The 24,568-nt window shown below is 35.1% G+C and overlaps 1 protein-coding gene across 1 annotated transcript; it reads right to left on the bottom strand.

The window, feature by feature from the left end:
• Positions 1–327: 327 nt before the first annotated feature.
• On the bottom strand, positions 328–24,325 carry LOC133093045 (phospholipid scramblase 2-like). The gene is made up of 7 exons (XM_061192771.1): positions 24,247–24,325; positions 23,373–23,680; positions 21,135–21,177; positions 14,699–14,919; positions 12,276–12,437; positions 2,776–2,937; positions 328–387 (listed from the first exon to the last, which is right to left on the bottom strand). The coding sequence occupies exons 1-7, from the start codon at positions 24,323–24,325 to the stop codon at positions 328–330; spliced, it is 1,035 nt and encodes a 344-aa protein (XP_061048754.1).
• Between the last annotated feature and the right edge of the window lie 243 nt (positions 24,326–24,568).

Below are 24,568 nucleotides of genomic sequence, written 5' to 3'. Positions count from 1 at the left end.
TCATTAATTTTTGCTATAAAAATGGAAAATAAATCAGAGTATAATTCAAAATGGCTTTTCATAAGAAGTTTCATGTCTAAAGGTAAAAGTCCTATGCATTTCTCCCAAATACACAGCAAACATTCAAAGAAAATGTATAAAACATTTGTAGCCAGTGAACAGAAAATGAACCATAGTTTCAAAGTGAAATAACATTCTGGGACTACAGGCATTACAGAGTATTTCACATATGGTACAATGACTTTCAAGAGAAAAAAACATGAGTTTTTCTTTTATACAGTCCCAATCAGTATAGACATCAAATTTTCTGATACTTTCATTAATCTGCTACCATGTTCCTGCTGTCAAAAGCTGAATGCAGCCATTGTTATCATAAAACATGAAATCCTAGATAAAAACAAAAATACAGAAATGAATTTTCAACAGCAGAATAGAGATAATTCTGATGCAGAGATGCTGAGGGATCTGATAAAATACAGTAATATATCTGTTAAACAAGAAACAAAAAAACTGTAAAAAGTAAACCTGGAGCTGGTCTATAGCTGTATAAGCTCTACCTGCAGCTTTCAATTTTAATAGCAATTAAATACTACAATTCTATTCATTTGTTGATAACTGCATGAATTTGATTAATCTTCTGGTAATTTCTCCATATTTCACTTTTTAAAAATGCCCCTTGGGATCTTTCTCTTTCAATCTTTCTCCTCTATGTTTTGTAGTCCTTCTCTCTCCTAACTTGTGACTAGAGTTCCATGTGCAATTTTTAGATTTGTTTTCCACAAGAATGACAGCCATCTCAAGAGTCAGAATGCACCTTAGAAATTTTTGTGTCAGTTCCATGATTTGTCTTCCAAATTTGCTCACTGTGTTCCCCAGCTTGTTCCATTCCATCATTGTGTATCCAGATGCCCTCCCCTATGACTTTAGCCAAACCCTATAGAATTTTTCTCTCACATGTATTATTTTCCTTTATCCCTTCAACAGAAATAATTTAATCCTAATTGCTAATCACTTGCAGTTGCACTTACCTCTCAAATTCATTTCTTTCTAATAGACACCAGAATCTATCTTTCTAAAATTTATATTTATAATTTTTATATACATCTAGTTTGAAACTAACCAATTAACAAAACATTTTTTAATGAATTACCAACAAAAAGTTGACTAATCTTTAAAGGACTTTTAGAAGAAGGCCAAAGTCATTTCTCAATAACCCCACCATCACCCCCAGTCTCATTTCCCATCTATCCAGATACCCCAAATTGCCTCTCTTCCCTAAACACACCATATCTTTCACATTACTCTGCCTTTAGTTGAACCCTTCCCTTAAGGTTAAGGTTAGATTTTGCTTTTTATTTGAAATGAATACTTATTGAAAACACAATTTTTACACAGAACTCTGGTTATATTAAAAGTTATTTAGAAAATATTATGCATATCCCAAATTAGACAGAATTGTATAACATTGTCCCCAAAACCCCTCACCCTGCTTCAATAATTATTAACATGACCAATCTTGGTTCAGCAATTACTACATCCCCTAGATCTCCCTGCCTTCACCTCCATTATTTTAGAGCAAAAACCCTGACAACATACCACATTATACTGAAATACATCAGTGTTTGCAGCTAAAAGATATGGACAGTGTTTTGCTTTTACATAACCCCTATTATCATCATCAGAGCTTAAAAAACCTTAATTAGTCATTATATCATCAAATAGCCAGTCAATGTTCAAATTCCCTGAATGTCTTGTTAATGTGTTTTTACACTGATTTGTTCAATATGCAAACATGGTCCACAAACTGGGTAAAGTTGATGTCTCTCTCCTTTTTTCATTTTATTTTTCTTTTTATCTTCCTTGACATTTATTTGTTGAAGGAACTGGGTCCTCTTTGCTGTATATCATCTCACCTTTTAGTTTTTTCTGATTGCATCTTCAGATGAATGTTTAAGATAGTTATCTAATGATTGCAAATCTTGTTTGCATATTGGAATCACCTGGGAGCCCTAATCAGCTTAAAGACTTGATCCCACTTCCAGAGATTTTGGTTTACTAGATCTGGGTGCAGTCTTGACATAGGGAGTGTGAAAAGCTACCTAGGTGTTTCTACTGTGCAGCTAAGGTTGAAAATCATTGCTCTGTCCCAGATGTCTTTGACTTTAGCTGCATATAGAATCATCTGGGGAGTTACACAAACTTCTGATTCTGAGCTTCCGATTTAATTGAACTGGGGTATGATTTGGTACTTGTGGTTTTTGAAATCTCTCTAGGCAATAATGTGAAGACAAGTTCAGGATCATTGCTCTATCCCATGTATTTCCTCTCAATTGGCAGTTCGATCCAATGGCTTGATTGGGTATATACTCTTATTGCAGATTATACTCTTGTATTAGGTGATTTAATTTAATAGTGAATCAAGAGGAAATCTACCTGTTTCACTGAGTTTTATCCTATGTAAGCCCATATTTAAAGTATTCCCCAAAGCACCAATTTTGATTTTTTAATACAAGCCCCAAAGACTAGGGCCTCTCCTTAACACCTAATGTCCTTCTATTGACATGTGAAACTAAGTAGACTTTCCAGAGAGAACTAGTCACCTATGAATCCACAGTATCAGGAGAAACTGGAATTTAAGAGCTAGGATTAAATAAACCCTTTTGAAAAAAACCTATAAATTTAAGAAGGTCATTCTAAAATATACAATTTACTGAGTAATTTAAGCATGATACTAGAGAAACCATCTATACCCAAGATTAGTAAGAATAGACTTACAATGAGGAAACACATGCCAAGTATCACAGCTTTCATTTTCACATCAATGTCTGCAGGGAACTGGATGACAAAGTTACTGTAATGTGTAAATATTTCTCTCATAAGCCTAGTAAACTGCTTGGAAATCTTGCCAACCACATTTTTTCCATCAAGAGATTTAATCTAAATTGAAAAAAAGGAGACAGTCTTAAAGAATTCTAGAAATTTTTAATCTACTTTCAAAGTTGGATTAAAATGAAACAAATATACTCTTAAAATTATGTGCCAGATGGAACTATGAACGTTATATGATTCAGTAGATGCATACAAATACCTGCATCTATCTATAGATACATGAAAAAATTATTTCTTTGCCTTATGTAAAAGTTGTTTTGCTGAAATATTTAACATTTTTTATTCTACATTAAGATAGACTTAATAAATGAGTTGAATTGATCCAAAATAAAAGTTAAGTAGAAAAAGATACAAATATGAAATATTTCTTTGATGAAATTTCTAGAAGCCATGGGGGGGGGTAGTAAATGAAACTCCCATCTGAATTCTGCTTTAAGACAAGCACAGAGAGTTTATATAGGTCTAGTGTTTAAAGTTGATGGGAGGCCTCATTATCACCCACTGTCAGTAGGAAAATGTGAAATGCCAAGAGCCTGGAAGAGAGGACTGGCAGTTTTGAGTGAAGTAAAGTAACCAATAAGTAACTTGATGGGATGCTGCAGGTCAAGGCTTGGGGTAAGACTTGACAACAGAATGGGGCTGAACAACAAAGGAGGAAGCATGTATGAAACAAAAGAGCTCCAAAGTAAAATTTTTCTAATTTTACAATTCTGACTAAGGAAAGCTCAGGGCCATTATAAAGAGTTGAACAGATTGTGGCTGGATAAATGCACTTCACCAAGTGGACATGTGGGTCTGAATGTAGCCCACACTCACCAAAGTATGTGCAGGCAGGGTGTATGAAACCAGGAAGAGAAGAGTCCTTTTCGAATGTGTATAAGATACAATACGTGGGGGCTTCCCTGGTGGCGCAGTGGTTGAGAATCTGCCTGCCAATGCAGGGGACACAGGTTCGAGCCCTGGTCTGGGAAGATCCCACATGCCGCGGAGCAACTAGGCCCATGAGCCACAACTACTGAGCCTGCGCGTCTGGAGCCTGTGCTCCACAATAAGGCCGCGATAGTGAGAGGCCCGCGCACCGCGATGAAGAGTGGCCCCCGCTTGCCGCAACTAGAGGAAGCCCTCGCACAAAAACAAAGACCCAACACAGCCAAAAATAAATAAATAAATAAATAATAAAATATTAAAAAAAAAAAAGATACAATACGTGCTGGCAACAACCTTATGTTGACAATAACATAAATGTGGAGAAACTAAAAACAGTTGACTCATTTTGTTTGGATGTGGGTGGTTAAATTATTGGGTTGCCAAAAAGTTCGTTTGGTTTTTTCCATAAGATGTTACAGAAAAACCCAAACAAACTCTTTGGCCAACTCAATATTAAAAAACCTGAAATAAACTTCTAATATGAACACTGTAATAGCATAGATTACTGTTCATCAAATAGTCATTTCAATCCCCTCCCTCTGTAAGCCCAGTATACTTCTCTGCACATTGAAATTAGGATTGGCCAGTACCTTGTTTGACCAATGGAGTGTTAGTGGATGTGACACGAGCATAGACCTTAAACATGGATGAGCAGTTTGGCCATGGTCTTGCTCTCCTGTGATCAGCCACTAGAAAAGCATGATCCAGGCAGCTACTGTTACTACAGCTCTGGAATGAACATACGTGAAGCAGACGTGAGGGCAACTTACAGCCTAAATCAGAGCCATCTGTCTGAGCCTAGGTATATCCCCCAGACACTGTTGACCTACAGACCCATAAGCATGAAAATCAAATGCCTGTTGTTTTAAGCTACGGAGCTTTAGGGGTTGTTATGCATCATTATTGTGGCAAAAACAGACACAAATCTCTTGTACAGTTTAGTGTTCCATCTTCTAATAGCTGCATTTAAGCATTTATAGCTAGTAAAGAAATCTTATTTTATTTTTAAAATTTATTTTTAATTTAAAAATATTTTTTAAAATAAAAAATACAGAAGATAATTTACCAACCACCATAATCCTACCACTGGACATAACAGATAGTAACATTTCCCCATTTTGATTCCTATAGCAAGAAATTTTAAACTTTACCAAAAGTCATTCAAAAAGTAAAACTTATAATTCTTTATGGAAAGCTTCAAATATGAACAATGACTTACAACTGAAAAGTTATCAGGACTAGGTAATACTTACCTAAATTTCAGATAATCTTTTAAAAAGAGAAAATCCCTATAATAAAGTTATTTCAACTTTGAAAAAATTAATTGGTATTTGTGACACAAGAAGAAATATATATTTAGTTTTTCTGTCTGATTCCTGACATAGAGCTCTAAAACTCTTATAACTTTCTGAGTGATAGGAATTGTAGGAGAGTTTTAAAATTATAACATGTGATCTTTGTCCCAGGTTCCTGGCACACAGATGCTAAAAGCTTTGGAAACTTCTGAGTGATAAATCTTTCGTGGGCTTATGAGATGACTGGCTGTGGGACACTGATAGCTTCAGGATTGGGGCCGGTCACCAGAAAGTCCAAGCCGAGGATTAGAGACTTGGCAAGTGGAAGGGGAGTGGGGCTTGTAGGGGAGAAGCTGGGGAGAGGCTAGAGATTGACCTAATAACCAATGGCCAATGATTTAGTCAATCAAACTAAATGATGGGGTTTAGAGATCTTCCAGGGTGGTGAATGCATCCATATTCTTAGAGGCTGGTGCATCCCAGCACCATGAAGACAGATGTTCTTGTGTTCAGTACCTTTTCAGACCTCACCCTATATACATGCATGCCTTGGATATATTGCAGGTTTGGTTCCAGACCACTGCAATAAAGTGCATATCACAATAAAGTGAGTCACATGAAATTCTGGTTTTCCAGTACATATAAAAGTTATTTGTAAATTATATTGTAGCCTATTAAGTGTGCAATAGCATTATGTCTTAAAAAACAATGTACATACCTTAATTAAATATACTTTATTGCTAAAAAATGCTGACCACATTCCAGCCATCAGCAAGTCATAATCTTTTTGCTGGTGGAGGGTTTGAAATATTGTAAGAATTACTGGTTTGTGACACAGAGACATGAAGTGAGCAAATGCTGTTGGAAAAATGGTGCTGATAGACTTGCTTCACTCAAGGTTTCCATGAACCTTCTATTTGTAAAAAGTGCAATATCTGCAAAGTGCAATAAAGTGAAATGCAAATAAAAGAGGTATGCCTGTACTTCATCTTGCTGTTCATTTGTATCCTGATAATATCCTTTATAAAACCAATTATCATGAGTAAAATGTGTTTCTGAGTTCTGTGATCCATTCCAGCAAATTATTGCCTCTGAGAATGGAGCTGTGAGAACCGCTGCTTTATAGAAAGTTGGTCAGAAGTGCAGGAGTTCTGGGACTTGTGATTAGCATCTGAAGTAGGGGCAGTCTAGTGAGACTGACTCCTTAACCTGTGGGGTATGCATCAACCCCAATTAGTGTTGGAATTGAATCAAATTGTAGGACAACAAGTTGGTGCCTGGAGAGTTGGAGAACTGTTTGGTGTGAGAAAAAATTTCATACATTTGGTGTCAGAACTGTGGGTTAAAAATAGTATTATGTATATTACATTTGAATTGAATTCACAAATCCATAAATTTAATACCAATAACTATTAAGATATTCTAAAAAGAAAACTATAGACTCACATAATATAAATATAAATGCAAAAATCCCGATAGAAAACTAGCACATAAAGCTAGGTAAGTATCAAAAGAATATACTATCATAAGAGTGAAATGCTAGAAAATTGATACAATTAAAAACAAATGATCATATCAGTGGTTGCTGAAAAGATATTATTTACTAATTAAGCATTTATATAACATTTAGCATATGGATGGCATACAAAGGCTTTACAATTGTTAGGTAACTTAATGTACACAATAACCTTGCATGTTACATACTATTATTATATACATTTTCCATATATAAAAACTGAAGCAAAGAAAGGTTAAGTAATTTGTCTAATGTTACACAGATAAGAAAGTGTAGTCATGGGTTTCAAACCAAGGCATTCTGGCTCCAGGGTCTGCGCTCTTGATTGTTATAACATTCTTCCTTTTAAAAAGTTGATACTTAACTTTTAAAATTCCTAATGAAAATCTTAGTCAGGAGGTAGCAAACAATGGTCAGTGGGCCACATCTGCCTGCCTTCTGTTTTTGTAAATAAAGTTTAATGGTACACAAACATTACCATTCATTTATATATTGCCTATGACTACTTTTATGCTACAATAGTAGAATTGAGTAGTTGTGACAATGAATACATGACCCATATAATCTTAAATGTTTTCTATCTGGCCCTCTACCAAAAAAAATTTTTTTTCATTCCTGCTTTAGGTAGATAGGAATAGAAAAAATGGTATGAAAACAATAGTAATATCTTTCTAAATTATTAAATATTTGTTACTATTTCAACTGAAATAATCAAATTGGTAGGTATTCCCACTATCATCATCATCATTATTATTATTATTGATGTGTAGGTAGGCTGGAAAAAAATGAACAAACTGGTACATAAACATTAGAGGAGCTACCATCTCATTTGCACTGTGATTTTATACCCAGAAAAACTAAGTAAATAAAGCAAAAACACCTAAATTTAATATTAGAATACAGTCATATGACTGGATAAAGGTAAAGAAAAATATCTTTTCTCATCATTTAAAACAAGCACCTCAAAATGTAAATATTCCTTCTTAATAATGAGAATGGCTATACATTACTTAGGAATAACTTAACAGAAAAGGCAGAGGTTCTGTATGAAGAAAACTATATGGCCTTATGAAGAATACAAAATAAGATATGAATTAAAAGACATAACACTACTGGGATGGGACAGGTTTAGCATCTCATACATGCTAATTTTAAAAAATGACAAACAGATTTTACACAATACTGATTAGATTCTAACCTCTGAAAAATTGAATGAAAAGGTCTTACTGTTCATATAAAAGGAAATATCAGATAATTCAAGAAAATATGATAAAGAAGAATAATGAGTGATCATTTTGCTATGACTAGACAGAGGACATATCATTAAGGCGTCATAAGCATATCATAAGGCATTGCTGTGAAAAGATATAGGTCACTGCAACAGAGCATAGAATCTCTAATAAAATTGCTGGTGAGTTAAAGATTTAAATATAAAATATTAAAAAACATTAGATAAAACATAAGGTTTGAGATGTACCTTTATAATTAAGACAAGAGAACCAGAAGCTATGAAAATAGCCATACTTAACCACATTAAGTAAATTGATACAGCCACTATGGAGAACAGTATGGAAGTTCCTTAAAAAACTAAAAATAGAACTACCATATGACCCAGCAATCCCACTCCTGGGCATATACCCAGAGAAAACCATAATGCAGAAAGATACATGCACCCCAGTGTTCATTGCAGCACTATTTACAATAGCCAGGACATGGAAGCAACCTAAATGTCCATCAGCAGAGGAATGGATAAAGGAGATGTGGTACATATATACAGTGGAATATTACTCAGCCATAAAAAGGAACAAAACTGTGCCATTTGCAAAGGTGTGGATGGACCTAGAGACTGTCATACAGAGTGAAGTAAGTCAGAAAGAGAGAAACAAATATTGTATAATATCGCTTGTATATGGAATCTAGAAAAACGATACAGATTAACATATCTGCAAAGCAGACATAGAGACACAGATGTAGAGAACAAATGTATGGACACCAAGGGGGGTAAGGGGGAGTGGGATGATTGGGAGATTGGGATTGACATATACACTACTATGTATAAAATAGATAACTAATGAGAACCTACTTATAGCACAGGGAACTGTACTCAGTGCTCTGTGGTGACCTAAATGGGAAGGAAATCCAAAAGAGAGGGGATATATGTATATGTATAGCTGATTCTCTTTTCTGTACAGCAGAAACTAACATAACATTGTAAAGCAACTATACTCCAATAAAAATTAATTAAAAAATAAAAATAAAAAATAAAATTTCTGTATGGCAAATATATAAAAATAAAGTATGAAAACAAAGGGTAGATTTGTGGAAAAATTTGCAAATCAGAGAAGAGATGCAGGATCAATGTCTCCAATGCACAGATTATTTTTGTAAATTGACAATAAAATGTAAACAACCCAATAGATAAATGGATATTAATACACAATGCAAAAAGAGCAAATACAAGTAGCTAGTAAAGGTAGAGTAAAATGCTCAAAATCTTAATTGTAGGTATTACATGTTAAAGTAGAGATAACATTCCCCCTTGTCACTTGCTGATTTTAGATTTCCATTTTTAGTTTGAAGTTTGCTGTTTATTTAAGCTGTACCTGAGTGTCATTTCTTTTTCTTACCCAGAACTCCTGGCAGTCTCTGAATTGGAGCATCCATAGCGTAAGGTCTGAAAGAATCTTAGCAATTTATCTCTTTAAATATTATTTAAGCACATTCTCTGTCTGGTCTTTCTTTGTATCTCCTCTTTGGCATATGCACAAGCATTTTTCTAGCTTCTATATCCTTTCAATTTTATTTTTGTCTCTTCAAATTGATGTCTTTTTCCCACCTCCTCTTTATTTTCTTCATATGGATCATCCAGTTCACTAATTCTCTCTTTACTTGTACCTAATTTTCAGCTCAACCTTTCTAATGCGTTCTTGTTGTTTTTTTTTTAAATCAGTGACTGTTCCTTATTTCTGAAGGTTCTTCTGGCTTGTTTTCAAACTCTTTTCATTCTCCTCTTGTGATCTTCCTTGTTTCTTCTTTAGTCTCTTTAATATTTATTTAGGTATTTCTTATATGATTGATTGCTGACTGTTCTATTATATGCAGTTTATTCCTGGTGGATTAGTTCCTAGAGCAGTATGTAATTTTTGAATCTGCTCATGTGAAGATAGGCTTTTTCTGTAGGAATAGAAGGTGCCGTTGATGAAAATCTTTTAGTGTGCTTTGCATCCAATCCTGACATCTGTATCACCACTCCAGGTCAATTTCTATGTTTTGAGATTCCTGAACTAAAATGGAGGTATGTATTCAGACTTCAAAGTCACAGAGGGTGCTGGATTGGTTTCAGTTTCATGTAGGCATATTTTTTCCCCCACCAAGAGTCCTGGAAGAAGACGGATTTGCCTATCATCTCCATGGGACAGAAAGTCTACTTGGCTTTCTTCTACTCATTCTTGGGATAATCTTCTCATGGGTTTAACTACCATATGTATGCTGAAAACTTCCCAACCTTTTCCTCTACATACCTAAAATCCAACATGACACAAATACAAATAATTAGCTTCCCACAGATCAACTGTTTCTCCTCCAATGTTCTTTTTTTTTTTTAATTTATTTTATTTTATTTAATTTATTTTATTTTTGGCTGCACTGGGTCTTCATTGCTGTGCATGGGCTTTTCTCTGGTTGCAGCGAGCAGGGGCTACTCTTCATTGCAGTGTGTGGGCTTCTCACTGCGGTGGCTTCCCTTGTGGAGCATGGGCTCTAGCCACGTGGGCTTCAGTAGTTGTGGTACACAGGCTCAGTAGTTGTGGCTCATGGGCTCTAGAGTGCAGGCTCAGTAGTTGTGGCTCGTGGGCTTAGTTGCTCCGTGGCATGTGGGATCTTCCTGGACCAGGGCTCGAACCTGTGTCCCCTGCACTGGCAGGCAGATTCTTAACCACTGTGCCACCAGGGAAGCCCTCCTCCAATGTTCTTAGCTTGGCCAATGGCTCATTATGCATTCAGCTTCTCAAACATGAGACATCAGAATCATCTCCAAATTTTTTTCTTCCTCAAATGACATCAAATCTATGAATCAGTTTCACTCAGTTCACTTATGAAATATCTCTGAATTATTTTCTCCTTTAGAATAACACCTGCTCCTTCATGTTCAGGCTCTTATCCCTTTCTACTTCAACTTTCACAGACCATTGATACCATGATGGAGTCTATGTTCCATAATGGTCCCTCATACTGATAAATCCAGCCTTAAGATGTCAAACTTTCCATCAGAAATTGATTCAAGTGACTATTTCTGAATTCTCTGAAAGAATACCTAGTTAGCATCATTCTAGAAGTACAGGAGAGAAGTTAATTCATTACATATAATGTATGTTTTAAGGCATTCATTGGGAAGGATTGCTGGATGAAATCTAAATTTCTCAGCATTAAATATCAGAGTTTCAAAATGTTTTCTGTGTTTTCACTTATTTCCACCAAATAAACTATCTGCCAGCTAAACTTCTGTTAATATTGTTCCTTGAATGAATAATTATCTTTCCACTGCTCTGAATCTTTGATAGACATACCATCCTCTACATGGAGAACTGATATTATGTATACTTCTATAAAGTCCATTTACATATATATCACACACACATTATATGTATCTCTTTAAAACAGCCTTTATAAAGTCTCTTTATACAATATTAGTTGTTGTCTTCTTAGGATTGCCCATCTCTGTCATTAGACTAGGAAGTCCATGTGAAGTGATTCATCTTTAAATAACCAGAGTCTAACACAGGAATTGAAAACTACTAGGGAAGCTAGGCAGATAATGTAAAAGAAAGACGCTGGATAGTGGAAAATCTTAGGCAGTTAGGGGACAGTGGCAGAGTTCCCACATCTTATCATAAGGGGACAGTCCTGTTCAGTGTTAGGAGATTTTTGTCCCTTCTGTGGAAATGTGGATGTAGTTGAACAGATTTTATGATTTTCTAATAGAATCATGATATTGAGTTATAAGACACCCAAACTTTATACATTTGCATCTAAATAATATAAAGGCTATAAGGCTAGACCACCTGTTGGAAAACTGCTGTGATGGAATTTCTTCATGTAGTAAATACACAGATATATTGTGATTTACAGTGACTCAATTAATGCAAAGACCAGGGCCATAGGGAAGCATATTTGCACAGTACATCTTACACCATTTTTCTTAAAATTCTCTTTGTGTAAGTGAGCTTTTCATAGGAACTCAAAGATGTCAGAGCTTCTGAAGAGGGTCTAGAACACTGGCAGTCTGTGTTTCAGACTAAGGAAATACCATGTGCTTTGGCATTCAGATTTAGTGACAAGGTTAATGTTCTTTTTAAAATGATAATATCCAGTGCCTCCATACAAAACCCACCATATTTAAATGTTAGATGCTTTGCTTATGGTTTTTTGACTATAAGGCTCTGCTTCTCTTTTTCCCGTTTAATATAATCAACACTGACATTTAATCAGAGCAATAACTACCTCTGATCAAAGTTAAAAACATGAGCACATTATCTTCCTCTTGAGATATCAGTTTACAAATATTTATTTAATATATTTGTAACATCCTACAAAATTATATTCTCCTTATATTAGGAAAGCAAATCCTATAAATATATCACATTTCTTACCTTAAATTCAACATTTCCACAAGTGTTGCACACAAAGTATGGGCCTATAATTCTTAGAACATCCTTTTTATTCTCATTTTGAATTGTAAACTTTGGCAGATATGGGTGCCATGTCTGAGTAACATAACCTATTGGTATACCAGGAGGAGCATAGATTTCTATCTACAAAAACAAAATAGTATAGGTAATATGTAATCATCATCATCATCATAACAATGTCTGATAATAGCTCTCATTTACTGAATACTTTTTTTCTATTAGTAATATTCTTTTCTCCCATCTTTACTGAGGTACAGTTGACATACAAAATTGTAGTATGTTTAAAGTGTACAATGTGATGATCTGGTATACATACACATTATGGAAAGATTACCACATTTAAGTTAAATGAAACAACCATCACGTCATATAGGTAACTTTTTTTTTTTGGTAAGAACACATGAGATCTATCTCTTAGCAAATTTCAAGTATACAGTATAGTATTATTAACTGTAGTCCCCACGCTGCACATTAGATCCTCAGAACTTATTCATCTTATCACTGAAAGTTTGGAGTGTTTGACTAGCATACCCCAATTCTCCCACCACCCAGCCCCTGGCAATTACCATTATACTCTCTGTATCTATGAGTTAGACATTTTTTTTCAGATTCAACTTATACGTGATACCATACAGTATTTGTCTTTTTTATCTGGCTTATTTCAGTTAGCATAATGCTTTCAGGTGCATGTATATTTTCACAAATGGCAAGATTTTCTTCTGTTTTTTGGCTGAATAATATTTTATGTGTGTATATATATACACGCATTTATATATACATACATATATATAAAGTTATTTATATATATCCACACACACACACATCTCACATTTTCTTTATCCATTCATCAGTCAATAGACACTAAGGATGTTTCCATATTGTAGCTACTAAATACGTTCAATAAACACATGAGTGCAGAAACTTCTATGAAACCTGATTTTATTTCCTTAGGATATATACTGAAAAGTTGGATTGCTGGCTTATATGGTAGTTCTATTGTTAATTATCTAAGGAGACTTGATACTCTTTTCCATAATGGCTATACCAATTTACATTCCCACCACCAGTGTACAGAAGTTCCCTTTTTTCTACATCCTTGCCAACATATGTCTTGTCTTTGTGATAACAGACATTCTAACAGGTGTGATGTGATATGTCATTGTGGTTTTGATTTTCATTTTTCTGATCATTAGTGATTTTGAGCAGCTTTTCATATATATCTTTTGGTCATTTGTATGTTTTCTTTGAAAAAGACATTTCTTTAATGTCTATTTAGATCCTTTGCTCATTTTCTAAGTGCAAAATACTGTTCTATGCACCACTTAATTCATAATACATTCTTAGCAGGTTGGTACTATTATTCCTATTTATAGAGGAACAGAGAGGTAAATTAATTTGTGTTAAGATTCCCCAGCTGCAAAGTGGAAGGGAAGAGACACAAACTGCATACACAGTCTCCACTCTGAAGTACTGCTCTACTGGGCTCCTATATTTTAAAATTTTCTCTTTTATTCATACTTATGAAAAATATCTAAGTTATTAAAAACTCTTTTCTTAAACTCCTTTAAAAACAGTGGTTTAGATGTATGGACAGAGCTCTGATCACTGGGGCAATTTTCAAATATGAATGGCAATTGTGCTTGGATGGAAAGAAAATGGGGCCTGGAATCTTGGCTCTGCACCTTAGCTGGGTGACCTTGAGAGCATCACAGCATGTTCATCTGTAAATAAGGACTTCTTAGGTCTATTTTTTAAGACCAAAAGTATAATGTATGCTAATATGCTCTATAAGTTGTAGAGAATATTCCATCCAACTCTCAGTTTTTCCTCAGCTATTTTTATGAATATTATTACATGTAAAGCAAGTGACATGGAAAACAAAATTTAGTATGAATAAGGTCAGTTATCCTTTCAAAATAAGTGCAGTATTAGACATCAAATCTCTATGTGCTTGTATCTCTGTGTGCCCTGCTCTCACAGCGACCCGTATGGATGGATGACTGAGTGACCCAGGCAGCGCTGGTCTCAGGCCAATGGAGATATAGGCAAAGGCCGACTTCCTATAAACACTCTGTGCCCTGGCGTCTCCCCTGAGATCCATGTTCTCTCTCAGAGGGCTGTCAAGTACTATGAAAGAGACACCTGGTCTTCATGGAGCTCAAGGATCTAAGATCTTACCCCCATGGGGCACACTGCTCAGGGACAAGGGGCTAACTGCTGAGTCTTTTCCACCTGCCTTTCTTCCTACAATTTATCCTCAAGCATAAACCAATAGCTGGCAGACCACTTTTCCTTTAAATCTCATTTGATTATATAAATTCAACGATAGGGTAAAAATTCTTACTGAACTACTTTACAAAGTACCCGGGTAATTGCTCACCGACCTCCTGCAGGCAGCAGGGAAAACAACAGCTGGTACACCTTAGTGGTCTCTTCAGAGTTATGACTTCTTGGCCCTTAAGATCATGAATCCTCATGATAAAAGGCCTATAAGATCCATAGCAAAATCGCGTGCACAAAGCAGTATCCTCTGCTGCATAGTATATCCTCTGTCCAAGGCTGTTCTTAATTTCATATTTGTTATTGGTTTCATAACTTATTATGACTAAAAACATAGAAGAGGAAACCATAATCACCAGTATGTTAAAACTATCTAGAATCTAAATATTTTAGACTTACATATTTTTGGACATTACTTTAGATTATATTTACCAAATAGATAGAAAAGGAAAGGTGTTTAGAGATGATCTTGACAGAGGAAAAAAGGCAAAGAAAAAAAGGAGGAAATGGTATTAAGGTACTGAGAAATTAAGAGCATCTATGTAAGACTTGGAAGAGAAAACAACTTGTATCTTCCTAACTCCATAGACCTGTATCAGAAAGGGAGACTTGGCTGTGAGGGATGGTGCCGTGCTGCTGATGGCCACAGTCCTTTTAAGTGAATGCAGAAAATGTCTACTTGTTCATGTATTCAACTATGGAGGGGAATATAGGATGATTGCTATGTTTATGCACCGTATATTATTATATTAAGTAAATTTGCTTGAGATTTAGTTTTATAAATCACAGTCATGGCTTCTCTTTCTGCATTGTGTGAGGAAGGTGTGAGAGGGCTTTCTCTCAATGTACACATGTGAAGAGGGAGAGAGTGAAAATGAAAGGTGAGGTAGAACGTCACCCTGGGCCCAGGGCACCCTTCTTTAGCTCAGCAGTGGTTGTTCAGAAGTGGGAAATGGGTATTAGACAAGGGGAAAGATGCTTGGCAACCAAGGCTGCAAGTCAGAGGATATCTAGACCACTGGCATCCTAAGTGAACTCTGTACCTTAGCGGGGGCTAATCTCTTCACGGAGGAAACAGAGATGTGCTGACATCTGACACCCACGTGGTATCTTACCAAAGGGCTTCCCATATTGCAACACACCTTGGAAACCTCTCCTTGCTTAAAGCCAGGAGGGAGCAATTCATGAGTCCACAGCCCTCATTAACATGGATCATAGGATGTCAGAAGCCACGAAAATTATGAGCAAAAAGAAACACATGGAGACAAAAATCACTCTCAAATATCTGTGTCGATGGATTTAGTCAAATAGAAATATCGTTCACAAGTTCTATCACCATGACCTCCTTTAAATGTCTTTTACTCAGACAGGCCCTGGACTTTGCCTTAAAAGAACCATCCTTGACCTCGCTATCTCCCAGTCAAATGTCTAATGAGAAAAAAATTAAACTGATTCATGAGATAGAATCTATTATCTAGCTGATTTCATTAAGTACCTTAATCTCAAAAGTCTTTAGTTTGTTCATCTCTAAAATGAGATCAATATTTTTACACAATCTCTAAGTTTCCTTCTAATTACTGAAAAAAATGAAAACAAATATAAGAATTCTATAGTTATATCTTTCTGGTGTATTAAATTTTGAACTGGGGACAGCTATAAATAAGTGCCTGTCATAGTCTCAGATGCTAAAAATAAACTGAGTAAACTTTATCACTTTATACTACTCAATGTTAAAATATGATATAGACTTTCTATTTGAGAAAAAAAGAAAATTAAAGACATCTATTTTAAAAACTGAAACTTAACTAGTAAATTTGTTACTTTCTATTTCATGCCAAAGATATGTGTTTTCACACATCAATATAAACTTTTTAATCTAAGAATTCTGTAAAATGTATCATATCTGGTCTTTTGAATTTTATAATCTCAATGAAATATACCTTAGAATAAAATGTTAAAAAAATTCAGAATACAAATTATTAAACATTAAAGAGCTCCTTTCCAGAGAAAACTTAGTTTCAAAAAACTAAACAAACTCAATAATTTTATAAATATCTAATAATGTATATTATAAGTAATTTTTAAGATGATACTTTAAATTATTTTTTATTGAGATGTAATTGGCATAGACCATTGTATTGATTTTAGGTATACAACATTATGATTTGATATCTGTATATATGTGAAATGAATACCACAAGTTTAGTTAATATCCTTACCACACATGCATTCAAAAATTTTTTTCTTGTGTGAGAAACTTTAAGATCTACTCTCTTAGTAACTTTCAAATATACTATATAGTACTGTTAATTATGGTCACCATGCTGTACATTATGTCCCTAGGATATTTCTTTATCTTATAACTGAAAGTTTGTACCTTTTCACCACCTTCACCCATTTCTCCAACCCACTACCCCCATATATATGGCAACCACCCATCTATTCTCTGAGTTTAGTTTCTTTCAGATTCCACATATAAGTGAGATCATACAGTATTTGCCTTCTCTAACTTATTTCACTTAGCATAATGCCTTCAAGGTCCACCTGTGTTGTTGCAAATGGTAGGATTTCCTTCTTTTTCATGGCTGAATAAAATTCCAATGTATATATACCATGTTTTCTTCATTCATTCATCTGTCAATGGACACAAGTTGTTTCCAAGTCTTGACTACTGTAAATATGCTGCAATAAACATGAAAGTGCATATACTCTTTTTGAGATAGTGATTTTTGTTTCCTATGGATAAATACCCAGAATTGGAATTGCTGGATCATATAGTAGTTTAATTTTTTAAACTGAGGTGTAATTGACATAGCACATTATATTTGTTTCTTTTCTTCTTAATTTTTTTGAGGAATTTCCATACTGTTTTCCATGATGGCCACACCAATGTACATTCCCACCAACAGTGCATAAGGGTTCTCTTTTCTCCATATCCTACCAACACTTCTTATCTCTTCTCCTTTTTATAATAGCCATTTTAAAGTGTGAGGTGATATCTCATTGTGGTTTTGATTTGTATTTTTCTGATAATTAGTGATGTTGAGCACCTTTTCATGTATGTGTTGGCCATTTGTATGATTTTTTTGGAAAACATCTACTTAAATCCTCTGTCCATTTTTAATCAATTTTTTTCTATTGAGTTTTATAAATTATTTGCATATTTTGGATATTAATCCCTTATCAAATTTATGACTGGCAAATATTTTCTTCCATTCATAGGTTGCTCTTTCATTTTGTTGATGGTTTCCTTTGCTGTACAGAAGCTATTTACTTTAATGTAGTCCTACTTGTTTGTTTTAGTTTTAGTTGTCTGTGGTTTGTGACTTATACAAAAAATCATTACCTAGAACAATGTCAAGGAACTTACCTCCTCTATTTTCTTCTAGGAGTCCTGTGGTTTCAGGTCTTACATTCAAAATCATTATTCCGTTTTGAGTTCTTTTTTGTTGTGGTGTAAGACTGTGGTCTAGTTTTATTCTTTTGCATATAGAAATCCAATTTTTCCAACACCATTTATTGAAGAGACTGTCTTTTCCCCATTGTGTATTATTGGCTCTTTTGCCACAAATTAATTGACTGCATATGTGTGGATTTATTTCTGGGCTTTGTAGTCTCTTCCATTGGTCTATGTGTTCGTTTTATGCCAATATGGTACTGTTTTGATTACTGTAGCTTTGTAATATAGTTTGAAATCCGGAAGCATGTTGAATACAGCTTTGTTCTTTCTCAAGATTGCTTTGGCTATTTGGGGGTTTTGTGGTTCCATACAAAATTTGGGATTGTTTTTTCTCTTTCAGTGAAAAATGTCATTGAAGTTTTGATAGGGATTGAACTGAATCTATAGATTGCTTTGTGTAGTGTGGACATTTAAGCAATATTTATTATTCCAGTCAATGAGGACAGAATACCTTTCCATTTATTTGTATCTTCTTCAATGTCTTTCATCAATGTCACATAATTTTCAGAGTATATGTTTCTTCCCTTCTTGGTTAAATATATTCCAGATATTTTCTTTTAGATATAATTATAAATGGTATTGTTTTGTTAATTTCTCTTTCTGATAGCTCATTGTTAGTGTATAGAAAGGCAACCAATTTTTGTATATCAATTTTGTATGCTGCACCTTTACTGTATTTGTTTATTAGTTCTATCAGTTTATTTGTGGAGTCTTTAAGGTTTTCTATATAATATCATGTAATTTAAAAATAGAAACAGCTTACTTCTTCCTTTCTGATTTGGATGCCTTTTATTTCTTTTTCTTTCCTAGTTGCTCTGTTTTGGACTTCAGTTCTATGTTGAATAAAAGTGGCAAGAGTGGGTATCCTTGTCCTGTTCTTTAACTTAGAGGAAAAGCTTTCAGTTTTTCATCATCAAATATGATGTTAGCTATAGGCTTATCACATATGGCCTTTTATGGGTGGGAGACATGTGTACAAGCTCCTTTCTAGGCGATATCAGCAAAGTAGGATGGGGGAGAGGGAGAGCATGAAGATGGTACCCACTGGTCTCTGAGGACTCTGGATTGCACTGCAGTTTTCTCTAGATGTGTGTTAAATTGAAACCTTCCCTGAAAATCAAGGCTTTTAAGATAAGCAACTACACTTCTTTCATGGTAATACTGGGTTTCTTTCACAAAAAGACTGGGCTTCTTTTAGTCTGCTACATCTGTGCTGGGCCCTGGGGGGTTAGACGTAGTGAGTCAACATTTAAGAATTATCTCTGAGTTTGTTATAGCCTTGTGGGTCTTATGTATGTAAACCCCATAACTTTCAAAGCTAGATATTTGAGGTGCCCACCACTCTCTGGAAATATTAAGAGTTGAGGTGTCAGTTATGGGGTCAAATCCTTCACTCCTCAAGGAGAAGCTGGGCATTTTGAGTTCCCTCCTGGTTGTGTGTTGTGCTGGGGGTATGGTTTATGGCGAGATTGTGTCTCAGCTTCTATCCATTTCAATGTGCATTTTTTTTCTCATTTATACAATGTGTAGAGTCACTCAGCTAATTTCTAGATTTCTTTCAGAGGGAATTGTTCTGTAGGTAGCTGTGGATTCATTGTGTCCGTGGGAGGAGGTGAGTTCAGGAGCCTGCTCTGATACTACCTTGAACTGGTAGTTAAATTAAATTAAATTATAAGTAATTTAAATGTCATAGGTGATAACTGTATATACTTTAAATTTATTTTTATTGAAATATAGTTGAATTATAATGTTGTGTTAATTACTGCTGTACAGCAAAGTGACTCAGTTATACATATACATTCATTCTTTTTCATATTCTTTTCCATTATGGTTTATCACAGGATATTGAATATAGTTTCCTGTCTGTAAAGTAGGACCTTGTTTTTTATCTATTCTATATATATATCAGTTTGCATCTGCTAATCCCAAACTCCCAATCCAACCCTCTCCCACCCCCCTCCCCCTTGGCAAACACCAGTGTATTCTCTATGTCCCTGATTCTTTTTCTGTTTCATAGATAAGTGCAGATAATTGTATATTTCAACCAAATCCATTACTCTGCTAGTACAACTCAGGTTCTAAATCTACTACTGGAAAGGAACTGTCCAGAGATTTAAAGATGGATTTACAGATATATTCTATAACTAGCAGTTTTCACTAAACTCCTTATATCTGGAAGGAAGACACTCTGGTTCATGAATCTACCCAGATTCTCTTTCCCCTGGCAGCAGTCCGGATCTAGTGGCTTCCTAAGTTTATTCTTGCACATGGAGAGCACTGAAAACATCTGGTAGAGTCAAAGGAGTCATTTAGCACAAGCAGAGGTGCTCTTCTAGGAAGCCAGGCTACTGGGACTGCTGGTCAGCACTCTCCAACATTGCAGTGTCCCTTCATCCGAGCTGGTAATTCACAGTCTGTGGAACAGAGCCCATGGAACACAGGTTTTATAGGGTCCACCTGAGCTCCCAAGAGAAACTGTGAGCAGGCATATGATTTTCCAAAACATCCCCATCCAAAGTCAAAAAGTTCACTCTCTTTGGAAATGTATTAAGGTAACTGTTAGTACATGGTAATAAGTTAACATGAACCATTGCCGGTGGCTCTGTGCCAATGTCAAGGTTGTCAGAAACTGGGGAGAAAACAGCTGAAGTCATAGAAGTCAGGTAGAGACAGATTCCCTGAAGAGATGTCTAGAGAGAAGAGGGAACAAAAGTAAATTTTGATTGTTTTCCTTCTAAGTTAGAGTCCTTATCATGAGGACAGATACCCAGAGAAATAGTATTTTACCACTTGACTCCTAATTTCAAGAAATGCACTGCTCAGTATAAACTAACACAGTATTGTAAAGCAACTATACTCCAATAAAAATTTTAAAAAAAGAAGAAATGAGCCGCTGATAATCCTCATCAATTCATTATGACAGAGACTATTGTAAATAACCAGGATTAATGGTCCAACATCACTGAAAGTGTTATATTTGCGGTTGGTGATATGCTTTATCTGCATATCACTGACCCCCTTTATCTGCATATCAACCATTCCCTCTTTCTAGAAATATAATCAATACAATGAATACATACCTTCTGTAAGTTCAATTTGCTGATGAATCTGAATCTGATCTACCTATATAGTAAATAAATAAATTAAGCTATAAGCATGTATGTTTTTATATTTTTAAGAATTCATATAATCAATATATATCAATATTGTCAATATTTAATAATAGTTTATATTACATTTCAGTGTAAAAATAAAGGTAATTTTTTGAAAAATATCTACTGAATGTGTTCACTATTAATGTGGGCAAATTCGAGTGAAATAAAATTGACTTACATTGAAAGTCCTATAAAGATAAGAACACATTGCTCTCTCTAGAAGGCATTTAGGAAATATTAAGACCATTTTATCTATTTAAAGAGATTTTTTACTACAAATCTCAAAATTTTTCTATTTAAGTGTACATGATATCATCATTTCTTGGAGGTGATAACTTCCCCTACATATTTTGTGAGTCCCTGATTTTTAAAAAATCTATTTAGGGTATTTCTAGGAGAATATATGAACTAATAAAGTTCTTATAATATATGATGCCCAAGTGCATTTTGGGATATTATATTAAATTAGTGCAGAGAGTATAAGAGACACAACTCATTTTTTGAAATGTGGTTGGATGTCACAGGAATATTTAGTTTTATATAGTTTGGGCACACAGAATTTCCTATTCTACTTTACCTATGAGATTTCTAACATCAAACAAATGTAAAACCTCACGTTGCTGAGTTAAGCTATCATGTACTACATTAAAATCCAGAACTTTTTCCCTTTATGGTTGCATTTATAAAATTGGGTCTGCATGCTCAACATCACTAATTATTAGAGAAACGCAAATCAAAACTACAATGAGGTACCACCCTCACCAGTCAGAATGGCCATCATCAAAAAAATCTATAAATAATAAATTCTGGGAGGGTGTGTAGAAAAGGGAACCTTCTTGCACTGCTGGTGGGAATGTAAATTGATACAGCCACTATGGAGAACAATATGGATGTTCATTTAAAAACTAAAAATAGAACTACTATATGACCCAGCAATCCCACTACTGGGCATATACCCTAAGAAAACTGTAATTCAAAAAGACACATGTACCCCAATGTTCACTGCAACACTATTTACAATAATCAGGACATGGAAACAAACTAAATGTCCATTGACAGAGGAATGGATAAAGATGTGGTACATATATACAATGAAATATTACTCAGCCATAAAAAGGAACAAAATTGGGTCATTTGTAGAGATGTGGATGGACCTAGACTCTGTCATACAGAGTGAAATAAGTCAGAAAGATAAAAACAAATATCGTATATTAACGCATATATGCGGAATCTAGAAAAATGGTACAGATGAACCTAGGGCAGGAATAGAGACACAGATGTAGAGAATGGACATGTGGACACAGAGGGAAGGGGAGGGCGGGACAAACTGGGAGATAAGGATTTACATATATACACTACCATGTGTAAAACAGATAGCTAGTGTGAACATGCTGTATAGCACAGGGAGCTCAGCTCGGTGCTCCGTGATGACCTAGATGGGTGGGAGGGAGGTCCAAGAGGGAGGGGATATATGTATACATATAGCTGATTCACTTCACTGTATAGGAGAAACTAACACAACATTGTAAAGCAACTATACTCCAATTAAAAAAAAATTGGGTCTTCAAAAGAATAAAAGCAACATAAAATGTAATTTTATTAATTATAATAAAAAGTTAAGTCATACACAAATTGTTGAATTGAACACTGTTTTATTTGATGTTTGTTTCTAACTCCTAGGAAATTACTGTGTTGGGATTAAAGGGCACAGTATCCAGAACCAAGGTTCCAGAAGTAAAAAGCCATTCCTACTTCATGTGCATTTTGATGCTGAGCACATTATGCAACTTCTCTAGGTCTCAGTTTCCCCTTTGGTAAAATGGTGATAATTATAGCACCTGTATATCACAGAGTTTCTAAAGGATTAAATGCGTTAATATATGTATTCTACTTAGGAACAAAGCCTGGAGAATACTGCTTAGTAAAGCTTTGCTGTTGGCTATTATTGCAGATTATATTCAAGATCATGGAGCACACAATTTCCTAAGACATTTGTAGTTTGCTTTACCAGTAAACCTAGCCTAGAAGAATTAGAGTAATTTGTCAGCAAGAAATGTTGTTTTACCATTTCAGACTTTTGCGAATTAGTCATTTGTTAATGTCATTAAGTAAACTGGAAGCACAGTTTTACTTGTTAAGAGTCTTTTATGTATTTGAAATTACCTGATTTAAATATTCCAACCCTGGTGGACAGTCTGATGAAGATGGTAGTTTTGGAATCCATAGTAGCCTTGCAGGCACACTTGGCTGAAGAGACACTGGTTGGAATTGGACAGGAATGCCAACTGCTCCAACCACTGAATAGCCAGGTGGTAGGATTAGATATTCAGACTGCATTCCAGAGAAGCCAGGCTGGGAGGAAGAACAGCCAGCCTTGGGGACAGTATTCTCAGTCTGGGTTTCAGAACAGCCTGCCTGGTGGGCAGGATAGTCATCCTTGGGGGCAGGGTAGCCAGCATTTTCTGAAGATGCTGAAAATATGAACAAGTGAAATTATTTGTAACTGAACAGAAAAGTGAAAACTTCAGTTCTTTTAGGATTACCCCAGTTATCTACAAACTACAATTTTCCCTCAGCAATCCTGTTTCTATTAAGCTTAAAGTTTGTGTTTTTATCGTTCAGCAATTTTCAATAAAATATCTGGGGTTTCATGTCTACTTTTATTTTGAGGATTTTGGGCTGTGTATAGAGTTGGCCCACAGCCTTATTCTTACTGTTCAAAATTCAGATGAAAATATGCATGAAACCTAAGAAACTGGAAAAAAATCAACAATGATCTAGAGTCATGTACATAAAGATTCTAGAATGTTTTCATGGAAATAAGAGATAGCATTGGGTAAAAGGCCCAATATAATGGCTTTGAGCCAGCATTTCTAGCACAAAACCACCCTGTAAAAAAATGATAATTCTGGAATTCTAACAAATGCCACTTCCTATATGTATAGAATTGGCAGTGGTTTTGCTCCCTCAAGGGATATTTGTCAAGGTCTGGAGATGTTTTTGTTGTCCCAACTGCAGAAGAGAGTGATACTGGCACCTGGTGGATAGAGGCCAGGAATGCTGTTAAATACCATAAAATGCTCAGAACAGCACCCTGCAGAAACAGAATTATCCATCCCCAAATACTATAGTGCTGCTATTGAGAACCCTGGTATAGAGGTAAAGGCATGTCATTCCATCTAGTACTGTCAGATACTTGTCTGGCTTAACAATTTGCCTGGGGGTTTAATCCATGGTGTATTCTATTCCCAAGACCCTGTACATTACAAAATTTTAAATTATGATTCTTAAGTTACAAATTTAAACTTCACAATTTTGCACACTCAGCTCTCCAGAAAATAGAATTTGAGACCCAAGGA

This window comes from Eubalaena glacialis, chromosome 6, assembly GCF_028564815.1.
Source record: "Eubalaena glacialis isolate mEubGla1 chromosome 6, mEubGla1.1.hap2.+ XY, whole genome shotgun sequence".
Lineage (NCBI taxonomy): Eukaryota > Metazoa > Chordata > Mammalia > Artiodactyla > Balaenidae > Eubalaena > Eubalaena glacialis.
The sequence above is the reverse complement of the archived record's forward strand: the minus strand, read 5'-3'. Positions and strand labels throughout refer to the sequence as shown.

Excerpts from the sequence above, each read along its gene's own strand:
- LOC133093045 (XM_061192771.1), bottom strand. The coding sequence starts at position 24,325 with ATGGATAATTCTGTTTCTGCAGGGTGCTGTTCTGAGCATTTTATGGTA. Across the intron at positions 21,178-23,372 it reads GGTTGGAATATTTAAATCAG|GTAGATCAGATTCAGATTCA; the intron begins GTAATTTCAAAT and ends TTTACTATATAG. Across the intron at positions 14,920-21,134 it reads GCAAATTGAACTTACAGAAG|TCATAATAAGTTATGAAACC; the intron begins GTATGTATTCAT and ends CTATGTTTTTAG.